At 43.6% G+C, this 25,959-nt stretch overlaps 1 protein-coding gene across 1 annotated transcript in view; it reads left to right on the top strand.

Annotated features, from left to right (window-relative positions):
* Positions 1-25,959, top strand: part of LOC144498477 (tetratricopeptide repeat protein 41-like) — a 56,817-nt gene that overhangs the window by 19,958 nt on the left and 10,900 nt on the right. Inside the window, exons 8-14 of the mRNA XM_078219653.1 lie at positions 5,566-5,805; positions 6,712-6,910; positions 13,358-13,515; positions 18,176-18,315; positions 19,916-20,096; positions 21,223-21,370; positions 24,203-24,352. Coding sequence (XP_078075779.1) covers positions 5,566-5,805; positions 6,712-6,910; positions 13,358-13,515; positions 18,176-18,315; positions 19,916-20,096; positions 21,223-21,370; positions 24,203-24,352 — 1,216 coding nt within the window. The remainder of the gene's footprint in view (positions 1-5,565; positions 5,806-6,711; positions 6,911-13,357; positions 13,516-18,175; positions 18,316-19,915; positions 20,097-21,222; positions 21,371-24,202; positions 24,353-25,959) is intronic.

Here is a 25,959-nt window from a genome sequence, read left to right as displayed (position 1 = left end):
ATTTGATTTATTATTGTCACATGTATTAGCATACAGTGAACAGTATTGTTTCTTGCGCGCTATACAGACAAGGCATACCGTTCATAGAGGAGAAAAGGAGAGAGTGGAGAATGTAGTGTTACAGTCATAGCTAGGGTACAGAGAAAGATCAACTTAATGCAGGGTAGGTCCATTCAAAAGTCTGATGGCAGCGGGGAAGAAGCTGTTTTTGAGTCGATTGGTATGTGACCTCAGACTTTTGTGTCTCTTTCCCGACGGAAGAAGGTGGAAGAGAGAATGTCCGGGGTGCATGGGCTCCTTAATTATGCTGGCTGCTTTGCCGAGGCAGTGTAGACAGAGTCAATGGATGGGAGGCTGGTTTGCGTGATGGATTGGGCTACATTCACAACCTTTTGTAGTTCCTTGCGGTCTTGGGCAGAGCAGGAGCCGTACCAAGCTGTGACGCAACCAGAAAGAATGATTTCTATGGTGCATCTGTAAAAGTTGATGAGAGTCGTAACTGACATGCCAAATTTCCTTAGTCTTCTGAGAAAGTAGAGGCGTTGACGGGCTTTCTTAACTATATTGTCGGGATGGGGGGGACCAAGTAGGTTGTTGGTGATCTGGACACCTAAAAACTTGAAGCTCTCGACCCTTTCTACTTTGTTCACGTTGATGTAGACAGGGGCATGTTCTCATCTACACTTCCTGAAGACGATGACAATCTCCTTCATTTTGAGGGAAAGATGATTGTCACCGCACCAGTTCACCAGATTCTCTATTTCACTCCTGTACTCTGTCTCATCATTGTTTGAGATCCGACCCACTACAGTGGTGTCGTCAGCAAACTTGAAAATCGAGTTGGAGGGGAATTTGGCCACACAGTCACAGTTCTCTTGTACTCTAGTCCTCTAGAATATAAAGACCAGAATCCACTGAGGTTTTTTATTTATTTAATGTACCTGTTCAATACATTTAAATGATCTATGGATCGCCAATTCTCTCAGGACATCCACTGTGACTAGTTTTTAAGCATTTGAAATGACCCTGTTCTATCCTATTTAGGTCAAAAAAATAAGGTCCTCATATTTGTCTCCAATATAACTCTTATGCCAGAATTTTACTCATTCAGTAATTTATAATAATAATATCTGTCTTTTATCTGTCTGATTTTGATTGGTCAGTTTAAGGACATGTTGGTGGGTTGGTTTGATTGGCAGAGCCTGGAGAATGCAAAGGTATTTGGGGTGCGTTGAAAATTGGAGTGCACCTTTCGTGGCCTCAGCGAACCCCAATGCTTTATAGCCAATTAAGCATTTTTTTGTAGTTTCTGTTCTAATGTAGTGTATGCCACAAACAATTTCCACATGGAATGTTTCAGACATGGGTACAGAACATTGTTTTTTTTAAGTTTGTCTTTTAGTGTCACAAGTAGACTTACATTAACATTGCAATGAAGTTATACTGCAATGAAGTTGCTGTTACCAGTACGTCAGTGCTGTTTTGGCTCCTAATGTGTGTGCACCTCCTGCTCACCATATTGAAGATTTAGGAGAGAAGGCGATTTAGCACCTGAAAAATGATATATTCCAATACATTAGTCCATCCAGCTCTGATTCTCTAACTCGTGCTCTTCCTGGCAAGCACAGCTACCTACTCAGAACATGATTTTGCACATTTTGAACATTTAACCCTCAGCGGCACAGTGGTTAGCACTGCTGCCTCACAACGCCAGGAACCCGGGTTCAATTCTGGCTTCGGGTGACTGACTGTGTGTGGAGTTTGCACCTTCTCCTACTGTCTGTGTGGATTTCCTCCCGGATGCTCCGGTTTCCTCCCACACTCCAAAGGTGTGCAGGTTGTGTGGATTTGCCTCGGTAAATGCGTGGGGTTACGCAGATAGGATGGGGGGATAGGCCTGGTAGGATGCTCTTTCTGAGAGTCAGTGCAGACTCGATGGGCCAGATGGCGTTTTCTGTAGTGCAGGAATTCTATGGATTTGTTCCAATTTTTGTGCGACATATCTGAATGGTCTAGTTTGGACCAGGGAGCGGCGCGGGCTTGGAGGGCCGAAGGGCCTGTTCCTGTGCTGTATTGTTCTTCGTTCTTTGACATTTTGGGGAATAGACCGGGAACGCAATCCGCATGCTTTGCTGACCCGATGCTAATAATAGTCTGAATAGTGTCTCTCTCGTTAATAGCAGATTTTCTGTGATTTGCTTAGAAGACTAGCTTTGGCATTGTTGTACCCTTTGAAGCTAATCAATTTATTTAGTCTATAGTCATTTTCCTATAATCCCATGCCAATTTTCCAAGTACACTGAGCCGCCAGCCACACACACTGACAGATTGGTGGGGGGGGGGGCAGGGGGGGCTGGGGGGGGGGCACTGCCTGTACCACCCTCAGGACTCCTAGTGTCAACCTGGCATAGCCCCTTGGAACCCTGGCAGATACCCTGACCTGGTGCCTCCAATCAGAGGCAGGGCAAAGAGGCAATTGCTGTGCCAGTATGCCCCTCTGCTGCTGCCAGGCTGCAAAGGGAGAGCCCCCCCCACCCCCCAAGGGACTTGTGAATTGGGTTTACTTGAGCCAGGGGAAGGGGTTGACCTTGGGGGACACCCCCAGTTTAGGTGCCTAGTGGTTGTACTTGTCCTCGTTGCATTGGAAAAGGCATTGAGTTTCAGGATGATGATTTTGGGTAAGATATTCAGTCGTGTTTCTGTTCTCTAAAGCCTTTGAAGTGCCCTGGTCACTTTGATAACCATGCACCTTAGACACTGGGAAGTGGTCAGAATCACCGCACCACTCGATTCCACACGGTTGAATGCATCTCGGGTGATTTGTAAACATTGGGGATAGAGAAAAGGATGTTAAACCTCCGAAAATATCCATCCCGTCAATCAAACGGCTGAATGTTTATTAACATTGCGGTTAGGAACAAAGGCTGCAGTCCAGATGCATTCAACTGTGAAGGGAAAGAAAAACAAATAAGGCTCTTTGCTAGTGGGTCAATACTTATTAATCAAAACACTTCAAAGGATGCAGACACCAGATGCTAACCTTTCAATGTTAACAGAGAATTCCCCAGTGAAACTGACCATCAAAGCACTTCAAAGGGGTTTGACAGCAGCTGTGGGTTATGAGAAAAAGCAAGGGGATCTCCCGTGTAATCCTGACGGGTCATTTCTAACAGAGCACTTTACAGAGCTTTTGACACATGGCCCAATCCCTATTGTGGAATGGAATGCCGCAGTGCCTGAATTCGTCATCCTGAAACTGAGCAACATCTTTTCCAGGGCAACAAGGACAAGTGTAGCCACCAGACCCCTATCCAGGTGGATATCCCCCCTATCCTCCCCCAGGTCCCTTGGGGGACCCTCCCTCTACAGCCTGGCAGTGACAGAGGGGCACATGGGCACAGCACTTACCTCCTTGCCCCCCTCAGAGTCCAAGACACCAGAACCACGTTTGCCATGAGTGGGGGAGAGTGAGTGCATCGCAGGAGGCCGCTGAATCTGGCTTTCAGCCCGGTAATTAGAGGTTTGCATGCTCATTGGTGGGCAGGGACCTCATTGTGGCCAGCGGGGCAGGCCAGGAGCATTGAGATGGTTTGCCACCCATCCCGTTATAGGCCAGGTGCCCAATTCAACGGCCCAGGGGCTGCCAGGCCCGGTGAATCCCGGCCGATATTACCTCAAACATAAAACACAACAGATGCTGAAAATCTGAAATGAAAACAGAAATTGCTGGACAGCATTGGTGAAGAGAGAAGCAGATGTTTCACTCAGCTGCCTTCCAGTACCTCGCTGACATGCCCTTCTTTGGATAACGGCCTAGGCGGTGAATGTATTCTGGTTATTCAATTATGAGTACCATCGCAGTGTAGCCCTATCCTTTTCTAGACTGATTTTCTGTGCACCCCTGATGTCCAGTTGGAGTATCTGGGCCTGAAAACTCCTGACTGAATTATTTTAATCCTTCTTACTTGTGTTTTCATATAACAGTATTGGAGATTAAATTTACTGAAGAAAGTATGGTTTGTTACATTGTGTGAACTTAACTGGATAGTAACATTTCAAGGGGAGCTAGATAAGCAAAAGACAAAGCAAAGAATTGAAGGATATGTTAATAGGGTGAGGTAAAGTAGGGTGGGGGGAGGCTTTAGCAGACCATAAGCATGAGCATGGACCAATTGGGTCAAATGTCTGTACTATAAATTATATATGAAAAACTACGTGTTGTTGGAAGAATTTTTAATATTAATACTGTCAGAAAGTAAAGTTAAAGTCAAGTAAAGTTTATTCATTAATCATAAGTAAGGCAATGAAGTTACTGTGAAATTCCCCTAGTCGTCACATTCCGGCACCTGTTTGGGTCAATGCACCTAACCAGCACATCTTTCAGACTGTGGGAGGAAACCCACGCAGACATGGGGAGAACGTGCAAACTCCGAACAAACAGTGATCCAAGCTGGGAATCGAACCCGGGTCCCTGGCGCTGTGAGGCAGCAGTGCTAACCACTGTGCCACCGTGAAAGATTGCTCCTTCCACACAAATCCAATCAACTTCAGATCAGCGTGTTAATACCTATGGAGCTAATAACCTAACCCTAACCCTAAAATATAACAGTAAAGTTTTCAAGGTACTGCACTGTCCAGGAGGTGTCACGTACAACCACAACAAAGCGGACAATTGCAAGGATGATGTGACCGGATGGCAGTAAAATAAACTCTTGTTAGATCCCATCTGGAGTACTGCATTCAATTCTAAAGGAGGATATTTTAACTTTGGAAGGTGCTGCACAAATCCACCAGGATAATATAAAAGCAAAATACTGTGGATGTTGGAATCTGAAACTGCTCCAATGAAGGGTCGTCTAGACTCAACGTTGGCTTTATTCTCTCCCCACAAATGCTGTCAGACCTGCTGAGATTTTCCAGAATTTTCTGTTTTTGTTTCACCAGGATAATGCTGGGGCTTAAAAGGGTTAAATTATGAAAGCTGGAATAGGTTTGTATCCCCTTGAATAAAGAAGATTAAGGCGTGATCTAATAAAGGTGTTCAAAATGATCGGAAGTGTTGAAAGGCGTAAGTAGAGAAAAACAACTTTCTCTGGTGGGGAAGTCTGGAACAAAGGAGCATAATTTTACAATTAGAGATTGACCATTCAAGGGTGAGGTTTGAAAACTCTTCAAACAAGGAGTAGTGGGAATATGGAACGCTCTCTGAGGTCAATTTCAATTTGAAAACTGAGATCAGAAGGCTTTTGTTAGGCAGGGCTATTAAGGGCTATAGAACCAAGGCATGAGTCATGGAGTTAAGATGCAGAGCAGCCATGATCAAAGTCAATGGTAGAACAAGTTCAAGGAACTGAATGGCTATTCCTATTCCTATGTTGCACAAGGCTTCACAAAATTTACCCGTTCCTCTAAAACGAATTTATATTAAAAATAAGAAGAATTAAAGGAATGAAAATCAAATGCATCTGCTATAACTATTCGATTGTTTCTACAGATCTGAAAACTTTTCCCTCGTATGACCATTTTTCCTTGTGTTCCTGTAATTCCTTTTGCACCACATTGCAGGGATGAAGGGCTGGATAGTTGATGTCCTCTGCCTGCTTAGTATATCCCGGTTTGGATTAAATGAGGAAGACATCCACCAGCTTCTTAAACATCTGGGCTATGTGGGGACTAACGAGGTCAGTAGCTTTGACTGGGCTGTTTTCCGTACTGCCTCCATGGAATGGATACAAGAAAGGCCAGATGGATTGTTAAATTTCACCCACAAATCCATCCGGGATGCTGTAGAGCATTACCTTCTAGGTAAAATAGTCTTGCGTTATATTTGGAAAGGAAGAGTTACATTTTTTTGGGACATATTTTCTTTGTATTATCTTCAATGGAACTGTTGATACATTTACAAAAACTGTGCTATTCATTGTCCTTGTACTTATATTTGAAGTGGTAAACAATTACTGTGAAGTAAATTGTGTATCTGGCATTAATATAGATTGTAAATAATTGAGGCCCCAGCACTGATTCCTTTGGCAATCCACTCAAATGACCTATTTTTGCCTACTCCCTGTTTCCTGGTCGCTATGATGTGGAGATGCCGGCGTTGGACTGGGGTAAACACAGTAAGAAGTTTAACAACACCAGGTTAAAGTCCAACAGGTTTATTTGGTAGCAAAAGCCACACAAGCTTTCGGAGCTCTAAGCCCCTAGTCATTGTGATATTACCACTTAATCAAAAATTGTCAAGTTGAAAATGGCAGTACACCAAGAGTTAATTACATTTAAGGGGTGATGGTGACATAATGGTAATGTCACTGGAGTAGTACTCCAGAGACTCAGGCTAATGCTCTGAGGGACATGGGTTCAAATCCATAGTACATTTGGTGGAATTTAAACTAAAAGCAAGTCTCAGTAATGATAGCCATGAAGCTATCATTGATTGTTACTTAAGAACCCATCTGGTTCATTAATCTGCTACCCTGTCTGGCTTACAATGTGACTCCAGACCCACAGCAATATGGTTCTCACTTAACTGCCCTCTGGGCCTAGCTAGCCACTCAGTTCAAAGGCAATACAGTAAAAGCTGGCCTTCCTATGAAAATGTAAGTAATGTTCACAGAATTTAAACAAAATCTATTTAATGGCAGTGTGAAAAGTGTATTTGTATCTTTTGTTTATTTATATGCTTAGTTCTATGTCTGTTCTAAATTGCAGGTGTTATATCCCCAGTTACTGAATCCACTTTCAAATCTTTTCAAAATCACTTTAATTGTGAAAAGACCCATATTCACCAGCTACTTGCAGAGTACTTTTCACAACAGGATTACACCCTGAAGCTTTACCAAGAGCTACCTTGGCATCTGACAATGAGTGGCAACCTCAGCCATTTGTGTACTGTTTTATCTGATCCCCTGTAAGTCAAAACATTAACTTATTTGTTATACTGTTCATTTATGGCATTTGCAAGTTATAGTCCAAATATTTTATACTCTTGTTATTAAGTCGCTTTACACCATGCTTTCACTTTACATTTCATAATACAGATTAATTTTATAATTTATTTTGTGTGTTTTCTTCTTCCTCTTTTACCTCATCATTTTCTTTTGGTGTTATGTAAAATTAAACGGTTTCAGGGCTTTGAACACAAGACAGCAACTTATAGCACCTTTAACGTAATAAAACTCTCCAAGCACCTCACAGGAGCATTATTAAACAAAGTATGACACAGAACCACATGAGGAGATATTAGGTCAGATGACCAAAAGCTTGTTCAAAGAGGTTGGCCTTAAAGGATGTCTTAAAGGAGGAAAGTGAGGTAAAGCGGTATAGGGAGGGTATTTGGGAACTAGGCAACCAAACTACAACCATCAATGGTGGAGTAATTATAATTGGAAATGCAGAAGAGGCCAGAATTAGAGGAGCACAGATACCCGAGGGTTGTGGAGTTTGAGCAGATTGCAGTGATAGGCACGGACCAACCATGAAGTGATTTGAAAACACAGATGGGAATTTTAAAATCAAGTTCTTGTTTGACCGGGAGTCAATGGAGGTCATTGAGCACAGGGTGTTAGGGAACGGGGCTTGGTGCAAATTAAATTATGGGCAGCAAAGTTTTAGATGACTTCAAGTTTACGGCGATATTAGAATGTGGGAGACCAGCCAGGAGTGCATTGGAATAGCCAGTTCTAGAGGTAATGAGGGCTTCAGCAACAGGTGAGCTGAGACAGAGGCAAAGACATGCACGTCCTCAGGCCTTGCAAAGTTATTGTTGTATTTGTGAGATGCTTATTAATATGTGTGTTTCCTGTTTTTCCACATTCCTCCAAGAAGATATTTCCAATATATTCAAATACTAATTTAAATAAATTAAATTGAAACTAAATTTTATTGAAACTGACCTCAAAAGTTAAGCCAATTGATAATTAGTCAGGTTAATTCTTTAATGAGATACATGAGAAAATCTCTTTTCCTCTGGTAATTAAGTCATTAATTGCAATGTTTCTGCTCAGCTGCACTCGTGCATGGCCACACAGCAGTCTGCAAGGGACTGTGCAGGATTTATTAGAAAGACCACACAAAAACATTTAAAGACCTGCGCACTAAAAAATTGGCTGTACACAACAACTAATTTTTAAATGGAACACTGTTCACTACTGAAACTACAAGAACAGATGTTTGGATTTCTGTTACATGGCAACTTGAACAACTATCAGGATCTCATTTTTATTGTACAAAGTGGAGTTTTCTGTGCAAGCAGAAATTCACTCTTCATTCTTCCTTCTCATGAGGTAATGGTTGACACAAAATGCATTGGGGTATTTGGCCCAGCACACCAGTTTAAAAAGTATGTTGGAAACTAAGCCTGATGAGTGTACATCAAAAGTACAAGATGACTCCAAACTGCGAGTAACAATTTGATAAAATCATAAGGACCAATTTCTACAATTTTCCATCCTGTGCTTCCCCTGTACGAGGCTAGAGTCTTGGGAACTGCATTTATAAAATAATCCCTTAAATATGTTGGTGTGTCCATAAGGAGCACCCACTAACTACTGGCAGGTCAAGATGACTTTCTTTGTTAATTTACCAACTATTGCAATCTAAATTTTAGAAATTAAAAGAGGAAAACAGCAAACATTAGAAACCAAAAGAGAAAACGCTGGAAAATCTCAGCAGGTCTGGCAGCATCTGTAAGGAGAGAAAAGAGCTGAAGTTTCCAGTCCAGATAACCCTTTGACAAAGCTTTGACAAAGGGCAGTCTGGACTCGAAACATCAGCTCTTTTCTCTCCTTACAGATGCTGCCAGACCTGCTGAGATTTTCCAGCACTTTCTCTTTTGGTTTCAGATTCCAGCATCCGCAGTAATTTGCTTTTAGCAAACATTAGAAACCTGGTTGCATGACAGGTCTATCAGGAGGGACAAAAATATGAATTAGGAGCAGGAGTAGGCCACTCGGCCCCTTGAGCCTGTTCCAACATTCAATAAGATCCTGGCTGATCTGATTGTAACCTCAATTCCACATTCTCACCCACTCTCAATAATCTTTTATCCCCCTTGTTTATCAAGAATCAACCTACCTCTGCCTTAAAAATATTCAAAGACTCTGCTTCCACAGTGTTTTGAGGAAGAGAGTTCCAAAGACACACAACCCTTTGAGAGAAAAGAATTCTCCTCATCTCTGTCTTAAACGGAAAACTCCTTATTTTTAAAAAGTAACCTCTAGTTGTAGGTTCTCCCACAAGAGGAAACATCCTCTCAATATCCACCCAGTCAATAGCCCTCAGTATATTACATATTTCAATCAAGTCATCTCTTACTCTTCTAAACTACAACACACACAAGCCCAACCTGTCCAACCTTTCTTCAGAAGAAAACCTGCCCATTTCTCGTATTAGTCTATTAAACCTACTCTGGACTTCTAATGCTTTACACTCTTCCTTAAAAAAGATCAATAATGTACGCAGTACTCTAGATGTGATCTCACCAATGCCTGACCTCCAACTGAAGCATAACCTCACTACTTTTGTATTCAATTCCCCTCTCAATAAATGATAACATTCTATTAGCTTTTCTAATTACTTGCTGTGCCTGGCTTTTGCGATTCATGTAGTAGGACACCCAGATCCCTCTGCATCCCAGAGTTGTGCAATATCTCACCACTTTGATAATATGCTTATTTTTTATTCTTCTGCCAAAATGGACAATTTCACATTTTCTCACATTATACTCCATTTGCCAGATTTTTGTCCAGTCACTTAATCTACCAATATCTCTTTGTAGCCTCCTTATGTCCTATTCACAACCTAATTTCCTATCTATCTTTGTATAGAAACATAGAAAACTACAGCACAAAAACAGGCCCTTCGGCCCCACAAGTTGTGCCGAACATATCCCTACCTTTTAGGTCTACCTATAACCCTCCATCCTATTAAGTCCCATGTACTCATCCAGGAGTCTCTTAAAAGACCCTATTGAGTTTGCCTCCACCACCACTGACGGCAGCCGATTCCACTCGCCCACCACCCTCTGTGTGAAAAACTTCCCCCTAACATTTCCCCTGTACCTACCCCCCAGCACCTTAAACCTGTGTCCTCTCGTAGCAGCCATTTCCACCCTGGGAAAAAGCCTCCTGAGAGTCCACCCGATCTATGCCTCTCAACACCTTATATACCTCTATTAGGTCTCCTCTCATCCTACGTCTCTCCAAGGAGAAAAGACCGAGCTCCCTCAGCCTATCCTCATAAGGCATGCCACTCAATCCAGGCAACATCCTTGTAAATCTCCTCTGCACCCTTTCAATCTTATCCACATCCTTCCTGTAATGAGGCAACCAGAACTGAGCACAGTACTCCAAGTGGGGTCTGACGAGGGTCTTATATAGCTGCATCATTATCCCCGGACCCCTAAACTCAATCCCTCGATTGATAAAGGCCAGCACACTATACGCCTTCTTAACCACCTCCTCCACCTGCGGGGCCGATTTTAGAGTCCTATGGACCCCAAGGTCCTTCTGATCCTCTACCGTACTAAGAGTCTTTCCCTTTATATTGTACTCCTTCATCCCATTTGACCTGCCAAAATGGACCACTACGCATTTATCTGGGTTGAAGTCCATCTGCCACTTCTCCGCCCAGTCTTGCATCCTATCTATGTCCCTCTGTAACTTCTGACATCCCTCCAGACTATCCACAACCCTACCAACCTTCGTGTCGTCGGCAAACTTATCAACCCATCCCTCCACTTCCTCATCCAGGTCATTTATGAAAATGACAAACAGCAAGGGTCCCAGAACAGATCCCTGGGGCACACCACTGGTGACCGACCTCCAATTAGAAAAAGACCCATCTATACACACTCTCTGCCTCCTTTGGGCAAGCCAGTTCTGGATCCACAGGGCAGCAGCCCCTTGGATCCCATGCCCTCTCACTTTTTCTAGAAGCCTTGCATGGGGGACCTTATCGAACGCCTTGCTAAAATCCATATAAACCACTTCTACCGCTTTCCCTTCGTCAATGTGTTTAGTCACATTTTCGAAGAACTCCACCAGGCTCGTAAGGCACGATCTGCCTTTGACAAAGCCATGCTGAGGATTCTTGAGCATACTAAACCTCTCTAAATGCTCATAAATCTTGTCCCTCAGGATCTTCTTCATCAGTTTACCAACCACTGAGGTTAGACTCACCGGTCGGTAATTTCCTGGGCTATCCCTATTCCTCTTCTTGCAAATAGGAACCACATCTGCAATCCTCCAATCCTCCGGCACCTCTCCCGTCTCCATCGACGACGCAAGGATCATCGCCAGAGGCTCTGCAATCTCTTCCCTCGTCTCCCACAGTAACCTGGGGTACATCCCATCCGGACCCGGCGACTTATCTATCTTGATGCCATTCAAAGATTCCAGCACACCCTCTTTGTTAAAGTCCACATACTCAATCTTTTCAGTCCACCGCAAGCCCACAGTACATCCACCCATGTCCTTCTCCTCTGTGAAAACTGAGGCAAAATACTCATTAAGCACCTCTGCCATTTCTACTGGTTCCGTACTGATTTTCCCGCCTTCACCTTTTTAGAGGCCCTATTCCTTCACGTCTCATCCTTTTACTTTTCACATATTTATAGAACGCCTTAGGGTTTTCCTTAATTCTACTTGCCAAGGCCTTCTCGTGACCCCTTCTGGCTCTCCTAATTTCCTCCTTTAGTCCCTTCCTACAAGCCGTATACTCATCTAGATCCCTATCTTCGCCAAGCTCTCTGAACCTTTTGTACGCTTTCCTTTTCTTCTCGACTAGGTCCCGCACAGCTTTCGTACACCACGGTTCCTTTAACCTACCAACTCCTCCCTGTCTGCTCGGAACATTGTCCTGTAGAACCCTAGAAAGACATTCCTTGAAAAACTGCCACCTCCCTTCAGTAGTAATAAAATCTGGCAACTATACCATTGGTCCCTTCATGTAAGTCATTTATATAAATTGTAAAACGTTTAGGCCCCAGCACTGACCCCTATAGCACAGCACTCAATACATCTTGCCAACCAGAAAATAATCCATTTGTGCCCACTCCCTGTTTCCTGGTAGCTGCCCAACTTTCAATCCATGCCAATAATTATCCCCTACACCATGAGCTTTTTTTTATGCAATGACCTTTGATGTGACACTTTATTAAATGCCTTCTGGAAAACTAAGTACTGTACATCTACCGGTTCCCCTTTATCCACAGCACATGTTACTTCTGTGAAAAATGGAAGTGGGTGGTTTACCAGTACAGCTGCAATCTCTTCATTAGAACAATTGTGATGGAAAGTCCATATCGAAATCAGTGCTTCACTATTTTTATTTTGAGACGCAAGCTTTGTATTTTCACCATTTCCTATTTTTACTCTGATCTGAACTCAAATGGGCACCTTGTATTGCATTAAATTGACCTCAGCATTTCCCTGACCATGAAACTTTTCTGAGTGAAATCACCAAGTTCTTTTGGTCTAAGTGAACAGTCAGTATTATACTATGAAGTCCTGTCAGCGGAGGCTGGACCAAAATTATTTTTTCTCATTTTATTTGCATAGTAGCGATCTTTTAAAAGAAAATTTCAGGTTTAATTAATTTGCATATTTGGACATGTGTATTCGACAATGCACAGACATTAGCCGGAATTTTACCGCCAAACCCGCCCCCTGGGGCAGGCGCAGCTCGCAGAACGGAATTCTCCGTTGGCTTCAGGCAGGATTTTACAAGCCTCGCCCGAGCAAGGTCGTAAAATATCGACCAATGACTTGCAACCATATGAAAAGACAGATGGGAAAAGATTGGCTGATCCATCAAGTTTGTCCCAAACTGTCAAAGACACAATACTCCAACTGTAGTGAACTATTGTGGAAACTGGAAGCCAATGAACACAGTTTAAGCCTCACTTGCCCGAACTCTTTCTGCATCCTCCCCGTCCATCTCATCTCCCCCATTGCTAGAGCTCCCCAGAATCCTGGTCCTCATGCTTGCCTCAGTGCCGTAGGCTGGTGTAACATCTCACCCCATCTCAGTGCCGTAGGCTGGTGTAACATCTCACCCCATTCCCACCCGGAATGCTCATGAAGTTCAAGAGTTAAAAAATGGCTTGACCTCATTCTTGCCACGATGGGCGGGAATCTAATCAAAACCAGCCGCTTTCTATCACCAACCTGCTGGCAGTCAAAATCACCCCTTCCCCATCCATTCCTCTTCAATGCCCAACACCCCAGATGTATATTAAAAGCGTGTTTATTTTGTGGGGTTAATGGCAACGCCAGCACAATAACCTAACGTTCACAGGTAAGACTGAAAACAGATTTCAGAAATAAAAGGCGCTGTTTCTTTCCTTTCTCCTTAGAATCATGAATATAATTTACCAGAATTCAAAGCATTCTTATCATTCGAAGCTGGACCTTGTGTATTACTGGGATTGGTTATTGGAGTCAGGCTTCGATCCTGCAGTTGCCTATCACAACATGGTGAATGAGTTGCTGGTCACATCCAAAGTACCAGAAAGTAGGAAATGTGCAAATTACATTGACAGCTACCATGATTCTTCCTGATTTCTTAATGGAAAATTTTAAACTAAGCTTTTGTTTAATTTGCATTCATCTTGGTGAATGGCAGAAATGTATCGATTTACCAGCAGGTGGCTCTGTTATGTTACCTTCCACATAGTTTCCTTAAGTAGTGGCTTATTGTTTTTAATTGATGTTTTGTATACTCACCATTCATTAAAAATATCTCCTCGCAAATCACTTTCACCTTTAGCCCAGACAAGAAAAACTTGTGTGATATTAATTCCTTTCTCACCGTAAACCTGATTTCCCATTGCAACGTTGTTTGTTCTTCACCCTCATGGCAACTGTTCCTCATTTATTCTTGTTAGTGGCTGGGATTTTCTGGGTCCGCTTGACGTGGGTGATATCCCATTATCATCGCTAACTCTTGCGAGAGGACCATGATGGGATTTGCACCAGAGAAATCTCAGAATGAGATCTTCCTGCCCTCCTGCCAGTGACGTAATCAGGTTCTGGCGCCCCCCCCCCCCCTCCCCAGCGAGGACGTCAACCTGTTTACCGTCAATCTCATAGAATCATAGAATCCCTGCGGTGCAGAAGAAGGCCATTCGGCCCATCGAGTCTGCATCGACCACAATCCCACCCAGGCCCTATTCCTGTAACCCCACATATTTACCCTACTAATCCCCCTGACACTAGGATCAATTTATCATGGCCAATCCACCTAACCCGCACAGCTTTGGACTGTGGGAGGAAACCCACGCAGAACTGGGGAGAATGTGCAGACTCCACACAGGCAGTGGCCCGAGTCTGGAATTGAACCCGGGTCCCTGGCGCTGTGAGGCATCAGTGTTAACCACTGTGCCACCATGCCCCCAGAAATCCTGTATTCGCCACATTCCGGCGCCTGTTAGGAACACTGAGGGAGAATTTACCATGGCCAATGCACCTAACCAGCATGTCTTTTGGACTGTGGGAGGAAACCGGAGCACCCGGAGGAAACCCACGCAGACATGGGGAGAATGTGCAGACTCCGCACAGACAGTGACCCAAGCCAGGAATCGAACCCGGGTCCCTGGCGTTGTGAGGTAGCAGTGCCAGCCACTGTGCCACCGTGCTGCTGCATGCATTTAAATCGCTATACCTTCCAGGAGCATCACATGATGTCATGCCGATGGGAATCACTACTGCTCTCCAGCAGTTGAGATGACCGTGCCAGTGGTGCAGAGGCCAGTGCAGCCCCTGGGTGGTCAAGGAGGTGGCAGCTCCTGGCACCCTGGCAGTGCCAGTTATCTCTATTTCCCCTCTCATTCCTCCTAAAGGTTATATGGTGCCTTTCATAAGCCCAGGATGTCCCAAAACACTTTATAGCCAATTAAGTGCCATTGAATTAGTTGTCAAAGACTCCGCAAAGAGCAATGAGATACATGACTATTTTGTCTTAATGAAGTGTTTGAAGGACAAATGTCGGCCAACATACTGGGACATGTTGTTCTTCAGATAATGTGGGATTTGTTTTTAGGATAGATGGGACCTTGGCTTAGTGCCTCATTCAAAAGACAGCACCTCCAGCTGCGCAGCCCTTCCTCTCTACTGCACAAACTGGGATTCCACAGCAAAGAGTTATGAGCTGATGAGTGGCGCTTGAACTCATGATTTTCTTCCCCAGACAGGAGTGCCACCGGTGAACCAAAGCTGACAACCCACTTTCCTCAGTGCTGCACTCTTGTTTTATTCCTTCTAAGTTTCCTCTTATATGCCCTTGTTCACTTATGTTTCACAGTAACTTCATTGCAGTGTTAATGTAAGCCTACTTATGTGGCACTAATAAATAAACTTTAAAACTCTAGACTCATCACAGCTAGAAAATTGAGCCAAAAATGAGGTCTTGCTGCTGTTCAACAGCATTTGCTGTCCCTGGCCTTGCATAGCTCTTCGATCATTCTTCAGCTATCCCTGCATGCTCCCAATTCCTCCATAAATATTGGAACCCTTATCATTCATAGTCTGTCTTCTCTCAAAACATCGTCCAGCTTGGCGTCACCTAAAGACCACTCCCTGATTTACCTCCTCGTATCATTTTGTTATCTGTGGTAACATCTTATAAGGTTGTTTCACCCGCCATCTTGGTTTTCTAATGATTTTAAAAAAATAATTAATAGCTCAAAATATGTGTTTCTCGAGCAGGTTTTTTTAAAGTACCACAAACAAATTGAAGAGTGATTTTGGACCTTTCTAGTAGGAATTTGCAGTCTTCTTGCCTTAATATTGACTTTAACAACTTAACTATAGCTTTCTCTAGTAGGTGTTGGCAATGTGGGGGATAGGTAGGTCAGTGTTCCTGGAGATGGGAGCAAGAAGAGGTTGGAGACTGGGATTGGTTCCAGTTCCACCCCTCCATCAGAACAGCAGGCTGATAAAATGGCTTGCACCATTGATGTCTCTACTAGACTCTTGGATTAATGGTACCTGATCCACTTTGTCAGTTTTTCCCGTTTACCTTTCTGCTTTCTTACCTGCCACCCGTTATTCTGTTTGCATGATCTGAGATCCATAGAATCCCTACAGTGCAGAAAGAGGCCATTCATAGAGTCATAGAGGTTTACAGCATGGAAACAGGCCCTTCGGCCCAACTTGTCCATGCCGCCCTTTTTTTAAAACCCCTAAGCTAATCCCAATTGCCCGCATTTGGCCCATATCCCTCTATACCCATCGTACCCATGTAACTATCTAAATGCTTTTTAAAAGACAAAATTATACCCGCCTCTACTACTACCTTTGGCAGCTTGTTCCAGATACTCACCACCCTTTGTGTGAAGAAATTGCCCCTCTGGACATTTTTGTATCTCTCCCCTTTCACCTTAAACCTATGCCCTCTAGTTTCCCTACCTTTGGGAAAAGATATTGACTGTCTAGCTGATCTGTGCCCCTCATTATTTTATAGACCTCTATAAGATCACCCCTCAGCCTCCTACGCTCCAGAGAAAAAGGTCCCAGTCTATCTAACCTCCTTATAACTCAATCCATCAAGTCCCGGTAGCATCCTAGTAAATCTCTTCTGCACTCTTTCTAGTTTAATAATATCCTTTCTATAATAGGGTGACCAGAATTGCACACAGTATTCCAAGTGTGGCCTTACCAATGTCTTGTACAACTTCAACAAGACATTCCAACTCCTGTATTCAATGTTCTGACCGATGAAACCAAGCATGCCGAATGCCTTCTTCACCACTCTGTCCACCTGTGACTCCACTTTCAAGGAGCTATGAACATGTATCCCTAGATCTCTTTTGTTCTGTAACTCTCCCCAATGCCCCTACCATTAACTAAGTGAGTCCCGTCCTGGTTCAATCTACCAAAATGCATCACCTCGCATTCGCCCATCAAGTCTGCATCAACTCTCAAAGAGCATCCTACCCAAGCCCTCCCTATCCCCGTAACCCAACGCATTTATCATGGCTCATCCACCTAATTTACACATGTTTGGACACTAAGGGGCAATTTAGCATGGCCAATCCACCTAACCTGCACATCTTTGGACTGTGGGAGGAAACCGGAGCACCCAGAGGAAACCCACGCAGACACGGGGAGAACGTGCAAACTCCACACAGTCACCCAAGGCTGGAAATGAACCCGGATCCCTGGTGCTGTGAGGTAACAGTGCTAACCATTGTGCCACCATTCCATGAAAGAAATCAGGCGGATGGGGGGTGGGGGAGGAGTGGGGGCAGTTAAAATGAAGAAGGGAATGTAGCCACTTCCTTCCCTGCCCTTATCTGACTAGCTGCAATTTTAAGTTGCAGGAAAGGAGGATGCTCACCACAAGCCAGCAGTCTGCTTTCTAAATATACAGCTCGGCCTCTGATCCCACGTACATTATCCAAGGCCAGAAGAATCCAAGCATGATAAGTTTTAACAAACATTTTTTTTTAGTTTCCTTTTAAGCCAGGAGGAACAGTGGTGCTACTCTGGACCCCACAGTGATCCTTGAGCCCCCTCCCCTTCCCTAGAGTTCTCTACTCCCACTAGGATTCCAGAGCAACGAATTTAGTTCGTATTGAGGGATGTTTTTGATTTGATTTGATTTATTATTGTCACATGTATTAACATACAGTGAAAAGTATTGTTTCTTGCGCACTATACAGACAAAGCATACTGTTCATAGAGAAGGAAAGGAGAGGGTGCAGAATGTAGTGTTACAGTCATAGCTAGGGTGTAGAGAAAGATCAACTTAATACAAAGTAGGTCCATTCAAAAGTCTGACAGCAGCAGGGAAGAAGTTGTTCTTGAGTCGGTTGGTAGGTAACCTCAGACTTTTGTACCTTTTTCCCGATGGAAAAAGGTGGAAGAGAGAATGTCCGGGGTGTGTGGGGTCCTTAATTATGCTGGCTGCTTTGCCGAGGCAGCGGGAAGTGTAGACAGAGTCAATGGATGGGAGGCTGGTTCTTCTGCATCCCACATTACAACAGCAACTACACGTCAAAAAGCATTGGCTCTGAAGCACTTCTGAGGTTATGAAAGGTGCCATGTAAATGCAAGTTGTTTTGAGTTAAATACATTGCAAGCAGTTGATTCATTCATAGCATGCACACATCCCTCACAATGGGGGAAAAACCCCTCACTGGACCTGGAAAGATGAATGTTTATCATTGCAGATGGTGACAGGGAAATGTTGAGCAATGACCGCTGCAGTCAAGCTACTTTGATATGGTTTACTGCAGAGTTTCTGAAAGAACTTGACAAGACCTTAGCAGCAGAGGAATTGCTTCTGATCGCCCAAGCCTTGTTACCAGAGGTAAAATTAGCAATATTTAGTACGATTGTATTCAAATACACGTATAATATTCAGAATTATAAGTTAGTACATCAATGATCATTTTTTATAATGATTATTGGCCTCACATATTTTGGGATAACATTACAAACTTTGTTAAGGTTGCAATCTTATTATAAGTTGCATAAAAATAACAAACATTCACACCCCTAAACAATGCATTCATGAAAAATAAGATTACAAAAAGTGCTGTACATCTAATTAAATGTAAATATGTTTTAAACTCTAGTTACAGAAAAAACTGTGTGAGAGAATTCAAAACTAGGGGTTACATAAGAGCATAAGAAATAGGAGCAGGAGTAGGCCATCTAGCCCCTCAAGCCTGCTCCGCCATTCAATAAGATCATGGCTGATCTGATAGTGGGTTCAGTTCCACTTACCCGCCTGCTCCCCGTAAACCCTTAATTCCCTTAATGGTTAAAAATCTATCTGTCTGTGACTTAAACACATTTAATGAGGTAGCCTCTACTGCTTCATTGGGCAGAGAATTCCAAAGATTCACGACCCTCTGGGAGAAGAAGTTCCTCCTCAACTCTGTCCTAAATTGACTCCCCCGTATTTTGAGGCTATGCCCCCTAGTTCTTGTTTCCATTGTAAGTGGAAATAACCTCGCTGCTGCTACCCTGTCTAGCCCCTTTATTACCTTATATGTCTCTATGAGATATCCCCTCAACCTTCTAAACTCCAATGAGTACAGGCCCAGTCTACTCAATCTCTCCTCATAAGCTAATCCCCTCATCTCCGGAATCAACCTGGTGAACCTTCTCTGTACCCCCTCCAAAGCTAATATATCCTTTCGTAAATAAGGGGACCAAAATTGTACACAGTATTCTAGGTGCGGCCTCACCAGTACTCTGTACAGTTGCAGCATGGCCTCCCTGCTTTTATACTCCATCCCTCTCGCGATAAAGGCCAACATCCATTTGCCTTCTTGATTACCTGCTGCACCTGCAAACTGAGTTTTTGTGAATCATGCACAAGGACCCCCAGGTCCCTCTGCACAGTAGCGTGTTGTAATTTTTCACTGTTTAAATAATAGTCCATTTTACTATTATTCCTTCCAAAGTGGATAACCTCACACTTACCAACGTTATACTCCACGTGCCAGATCCTTGCCCACTCACTTAGCCTATCCAAATCTCTCTGCAGACTCTCTGTGTCCTCCACGCAATTTGCTTTCCCACTCATCTTTGTGTCATCCGCAAACTTTGTTACCCTACACTCGGTCCCCTCCTCCAGATCGTCTATGTATATGGTAAATAGTTATAGATTGTTGTAGATCATAGAATCATAGAAAGGAATATAAAATCAGCTGCAGTAAATAGAAGATGGAGCTAGAGCATTACAAAATACTGAAATAATGAATCTTGTGTATGTAGTAAGTAAGGTTTTGGGGGCTGAGATAGGGAGGGAGGCAGGTAATGCTATGGAAATTAAAGTAGGCAATCTAGTGATGGAGTGGATATGAAACTGAATACTCGCAAAAGTTTTTACCAATCACTCTTGTCTTTTTGGAAAGTCTAATTGCACTAAATCTGAATATGTGCTTTATTGATTTTAGTCATGCCCTCTGAGCCTGAAGGAAACAGAAATTTATTTTAAAGTGCAGTACAGCATTGGACAGCTGTGTGTCAGTGTGGGCAAGTTAGAGGACGCAGAAATGCATTTCCGAAAGGCTTTGCACAGTATCGATTACGCACCAAAAAATATCAGGAAAAATCTGGAAACGTTAAAGTATACAGGTAATGCAAAAAAAATTACTCAGGAAAATGTATTTTACACCATATACCAGATAGAATTCCTACAGTGCAGAAGAGGCCATTCGGTCCATTGAGTCTGCACCAACTCTCCGACAGAGCATCCCACCCAGGCCCTCTCCCCCGCCCCCATCCCCACTGTGCTGCCATGCCACTCCAAAATCACTGTTGTCTTGGTGAACAATCTTAATTTGTTATATTGTGATTACAAAATAAGTAGCACACGGGCTATGTCATTGCTTCTGGGCTTGGTTCACAGATTATGTCATCACTCCCTTTACTTTCAACTTTCTCTGGAGTTACAATTAAGCACTTAACCATAGAATCCCTACAGTGCAGAAGAGGCTATCCAGCCCATCAATTCTGCACTGAAAGGGCATCCTAACCACGCCCTCCTCTCTACCTCCATAACCCTGCGCTTTGACCATGGCCAATCCACCTAAACTGCACATCTTTGGACATTAAGGGGCAATTTAGCATGGCCAATCCATTTAACCTGCGCATCTTTGGACTGTGGGAGGAAATCAGAGCACCGGGTGGAAACCCACGCAGACACGGGGAGAATGTGCAAACTCCACACAGACAGTGACCCAAGCCGGGGATTGAACCCGGGTCCCTGGCGCTGTGAGGCAGCAGTGCTAACCACTGTGCCACAACAATACTTGAGAGCAATAAATTCTGTTAATACTATAAACCACAATGAGCCAATTTTAACCAGGGTATCACAACTCATGTAACAAGGCATTACTCTCACCGGTCTGGTTTTCATTTCATGCAAGGAACATATATTTGTTCTACTGAGTGGTCTCTGGTAATGTATTACATCCAAGGGAACATTTTGAGGCACATGAATGGAGATTCGTTTTCAGTTTCTCCCTAAACACATCAGGACATTAATGGAAGTCTTGTGTATCTATTATTACGTGAGATTGAACAACATCCCTGGGTCTGCGAGCTGCTAAATTGCATCAGTATTCACACAAGAAGGTCACTGATTTACCTTATTTGTCACAATAAAAATGTATCACATTGCGCTGCATTTTTAGGTTAATTTTTTAAAAATGTGTTGGTTACTGAACAGAGCAAATTCATTACTAATTTGTCTTTACAGCACAGTTGTTGTTTAAATTGGCCAATTTAATTATGCGAGGAGGCTCAACTGAGATTGGTGACATCCTGCAGAAGTCCAGGAAAGCTACTAAAAAGACCCGTGATCCACGTGCAAAAGCTAATTTGAAAATTCTGGAAGGTTTCCGAAAGTGAGTTTGTTTATTGGTTATTTTTGTCTGTGGAATTTTCCATCAAAGAATTCGGGCATGAAATTTGGATCTGTGGCAACATCCGCGACGGTGCTACTGAAGCTGATTGTCCAGCTGGGGTGTGCACTGCTTCACCACTTGCTTCCAGCACAGCCCATATGACACAATCACCTCGAGAAGGACACTTGTGCAGATGACCCTCTGAGTTCCTGAAGCAATTGAACCCATGCTCTCATGACATCATTCACCCCTACTGGCCACATGATGCCTATTTACGACATTTGGACCATGCAGGTCCATTCAGTGAATTTGCTTATATCAGGGGCCCTGCACTGGCATTACGCAAACGAACCAAACACCTAACTTACAAGTACAGTAATTTTGAAGAATTTTTGCAATTGCAATTGTCTCAAAGTACTCTGGAGTTCTTTCGGAGGGGTTGTGGTGAATTCCTGTATTTGGCATGGAAAGTTGTTGCATCCTCACAGGGCGGGTGGAGGCTGCAGAGAGAGAGATTCATAGAGTCATAGAGGTTTACAGAATGGAAACAGGCCCTTCAGCCCAATTTGTCCATGCCGCCCAGTTTTTACCATTAAGCTAATCCCAATTGCCCGCATTTGGCCCATATCCCTCGATACCAATCTTACCCATGTAGCTGTCTAAATACTTTTTAAAAGACAAAATTGTACCCGCCTTTACTACTACCTCTGGCAGCTTGTTCCAGACACTCACCACCCTCTGTGTGAAAAAATTGCCCCTCAGGGCCCTTTTCTATCTCTCCCCTCTCACCTTAAACCTATGCCCTCTAGTTTTAGAATTCCCTTTGGGAAAAGATATCTATGCCCCTCATTATTTTATAGACCTCTATAAGATCACCCCTCAGCCTCCTATGCTCCAGGGAAAACGTCCCAGTCTATCCAGCCTCTCCTTATAACTTAATCCATTAAGTCCCGGTAGCATTCTGATAAATCTTTTCTGCACTCTTTCTAGTTTAATAATATCCTTTCTATAATAGGGTGAACAGAACTGTACACAGTATTCCAAGCATGGCCTTACCAATGTCTTGTACAACTTCAACAAGACGTCCCAACTCCTGTATTCAATGTTCTGACCAATGAAACCAAGCATGCTGAATGCCTTCTTCACCACCATGTCCACCTGTGACTCCACTTTCTAGGAGTTATGAACCTGTACCCCTAGATATCTTTGTTCTATAATGCCCTACCATTAACTGAGTAAGTCCTGCCCTGGTTCGATCTACCAAAAAGCATCACCTCGCATTTATCTAAATTAAACTCCATCTGCCATTCGTCAGCCCACTGGCCCAATTGATCAAGATCCCATTGCAATCCTAGATAACCTTCTTCACCGTCCACTATACCATGAATTTTGGTGTCAGCTGCAAACTTACTAACCATGCCTCCTAAATTCCCATCCAAATCATTATATAAATGACAAATAACAGTGGACTCAGCACTGATCCCTGAGGCACACCGCTGGTCACAGGCCTCCAATTTGAAAAACAACCCTCTAAAGAAAATAAAGTAAAATAAAGTTTATTAATCAGTCACAAGTAAGGCTTACATTAACACTGCAATGAAGTTACTGTGAAACTCCCCTAGTCGCCACACTCCACACTCAATGCACCTAACCAGCACGTCTTTCAGATTGTGGGAGAAACCGGAGCACCCGGAGGAAACCCACACAGACACGGGGAGAATGTGCAAACTCCCACAGACAGTGGCCCAAGCCGGGAACCGAGCCCGGGTTCCTGGCGCTGTGAGGCAGCAGTGCTAACCACTGTGCCACTGTGCTGTGCCACTGTGCACCCCCCCCCCCCCCCCCCCCGCTTCAACCACCCTCTATCTTCTGTCATCAAGCTAATTTTGTATCCATTTAGCTACCTCACCCTGGATCCCGTGAGATTTAACCTTATGCAACAACTTGTCATGTTGTGGTGGTGGTGGTTTTTAATTGAAGCAGGCTTTTCCCCGGCTGTTTTAACAGAGGGTGTTTGTGATGAAACTTGTATCTGTCAAAGGAAGCATGTCTAGTTAAATAGACCCCGGCAGGGGTCAAAATGGCTGCACTCGACATCTGTTCCTGAGGCTTCACTAACCACAGGACTCCAGCTCCAGAGGTCCTGCTGCGGGATTGGAGAGACTGAAGTGAGATGGGTTTCCTGTGGATTGCAGGAAGAGGTCATCTCCGTCTAAGCAGGCTCCAATGGAAGTGTCCAAGTCGGCAGCAGATGTGTTTCCTCAGAGCTGGACGCAGTGCCCCAAGAGGTTTAAGGACCAGGGAGACAGGAACGTTAAGTTTCTAACACTTTCAGGTGGCAAGCTCCACTAACTTTCTCAGAATTCCCCCGCACAACACTCCTCAGACCAACATGCCACGCAGCTCCATTCATTCCCCACTCCTCACATTCTCATCTCAACAGCCTGCACCAGCACTCCCAGCAATATTTTGAAGAAATTCTCCTTGGTAACTTGGTCAATATTTATTCTTCAACCAATGTCATTAAAAAGAACAAATGACCTGGTTACTCTCACATTGCTGTTTGTGGGACCTCACAAATCGGTTGCTGCATTTCCTGTTACAACAGTGACTTCAGTTCAGAAGTATTCCATTGGTTGTAAAGTGCTTTGAGACACCCAGAAGTTGTATAAGGTGCTACATAAAAATGCAACTTACATTTTCTTTACCAAGTTTTTAATCTTGCAATCCTATTTGTTATTTCCAACTTTTATAATTCCCGTGCATCACTTTTATATAAGGCTATGCTCTCTTTCAGATCTATGATTGAAATTAAAATTTCTTTCTTTTTAGAATCCACGTAGGTAAACTTTCTGAAGCCGAACACCACTTTCAGCAGGCTTTAGATATCAGGCAGAAGTGGTACGGTAAACTGCATCCCATTGTTGCTGAGGTGATGGAGCCCCTGGCAGACCTGCTGTGTTATCCTGAGTACACAAAGAGGTAAATATATAATATTCCTCTCCAACCACCTCCCCCACAGTAAATCTGTGAAAGGTTTTATTGTGACCTGGTACCTATTGCAGTAGTGCCACTACTGTATAGCACAAGTATGTTACTGTAGTCACTTAGAGCGAGTCAGTGGAGCACATATTAGTACAGATGGGAACGGAGGACTCAGATTAGTGCCCAGGGTGAGCTTCTGATATCAGCGTGGCTGTCGGGGAAATGTAGTAAATTAAGTCACAAAGTTCCACCTTCTGTATTATTGAGAGCTGAGGTTGGGATCCTAGATACATTCCGGCAGTTCAGTTCAGTTCAGTTCAGCAGAGTTGGTTTAGCTCAGATGGCTGGTTCGTGATGCAGTGACGCCAACAGCACAGGATCAATTTCGGTACCAGGTGAGGTTATTCATGAAGGCCCCACCTTCTCAGCCTTGCCCTTCGCCTCAGGTATGGTGATCCTCAGGTTAAATCACCACCAGTCAGTTCTCCCCCTCAAAGGGGAAAGCAGCCTCTGGTCATCTGGAACTATGGCAACTTTACTATTTCTGCTGAATAAGGAAATTGTCATCCTTTGCCAACATGGGTGGAAGTAGAGTGGGTTTCAGATAGTGATGGGTGTGCTCTGCTTGTAGAATCAGACAGAAACTATGCTGCAAAAAGGATTTACCCAGGAAATTTCCTTTAATGTCTCATCAAATGGATACAACCCCCTCTGTGCTGCACTGGAATGTCAACCAGATTATTAATGTTCCTCCTGCTGTGAGGTATGAATAAAATATGTTGTGTGAAATTATATACATCAGGCTCTTGCATTTGGCAGAGTAGAATGGCCTGGAAATGTTGTGTGGTTCTGATCTCTGTGTATACCTTCAGTGTAAGAGCTTTGAAATCTCCAGCAAAATAGTACAAGCAGCTGATGGTCATTTATTTGGCTCTGCCACTGCAGGTGTGCAAAGGTAGCCTCATGGAATTTAAGGGCCCAGTGTTTTCACTTGAGTCAATTTCGATATGAAAATGCTTGCTGCTGGCAAGCAGATGATACGAAGTTGGGTGGGAGGGTGAGCTGCGAGGAGGATGCAGAGATGCTTCAGCATGATTTGGACAGGCATGTGCATGGCAGACGCAGCATAATGTGGATAAATGTGAGGTTATCCACTTTGGTAGCAATAATAGGAAGACAGATTATTACTTGAATGGGTGTAAATTGAGAGAGGTGGATACTCATCGAGACCTTGGAGTCCTCGTGTTTCAGTTGCTGAAAGTAAGCACGCAGGTACAACAGGCAGTAAAGAAGGCAGATGGTATGTTGGCTTCATAGCGAGAGGATTTGAGGATAGGGATAGGGATGTTTTGCTGTAATTGTATAGATTTGATTTGATTCATTATTTTCACATGTATTAGTATACAGTGAAAAATATTGTTTCTTGCACACTATACACACAAAGCATACCATTAATAGAGAAGGAAAGGAGAGAATGCAGGATGTAGTGTTACAATCATAGCTAGGGTGTAGAGAAATATCAAATTAATGTGAGGTAGGTCCATTCAAAAGTCCGACTGGTGAGGCCAAACCTGGAGTATTGTGCGCAGTTTTGGTGTCTTTAT

This window comes from Mustelus asterias, chromosome 9, assembly GCF_964213995.1.
Source record: "Mustelus asterias chromosome 9, sMusAst1.hap1.1, whole genome shotgun sequence".
Classification (NCBI taxonomy): Eukaryota; Metazoa; Chordata; class Chondrichthyes; order Carcharhiniformes; family Triakidae; genus Mustelus; species Mustelus asterias.
The sequence above is the reverse complement of the archived record's forward strand: the minus strand, read 5'-3'. Positions and strand labels throughout refer to the sequence as shown.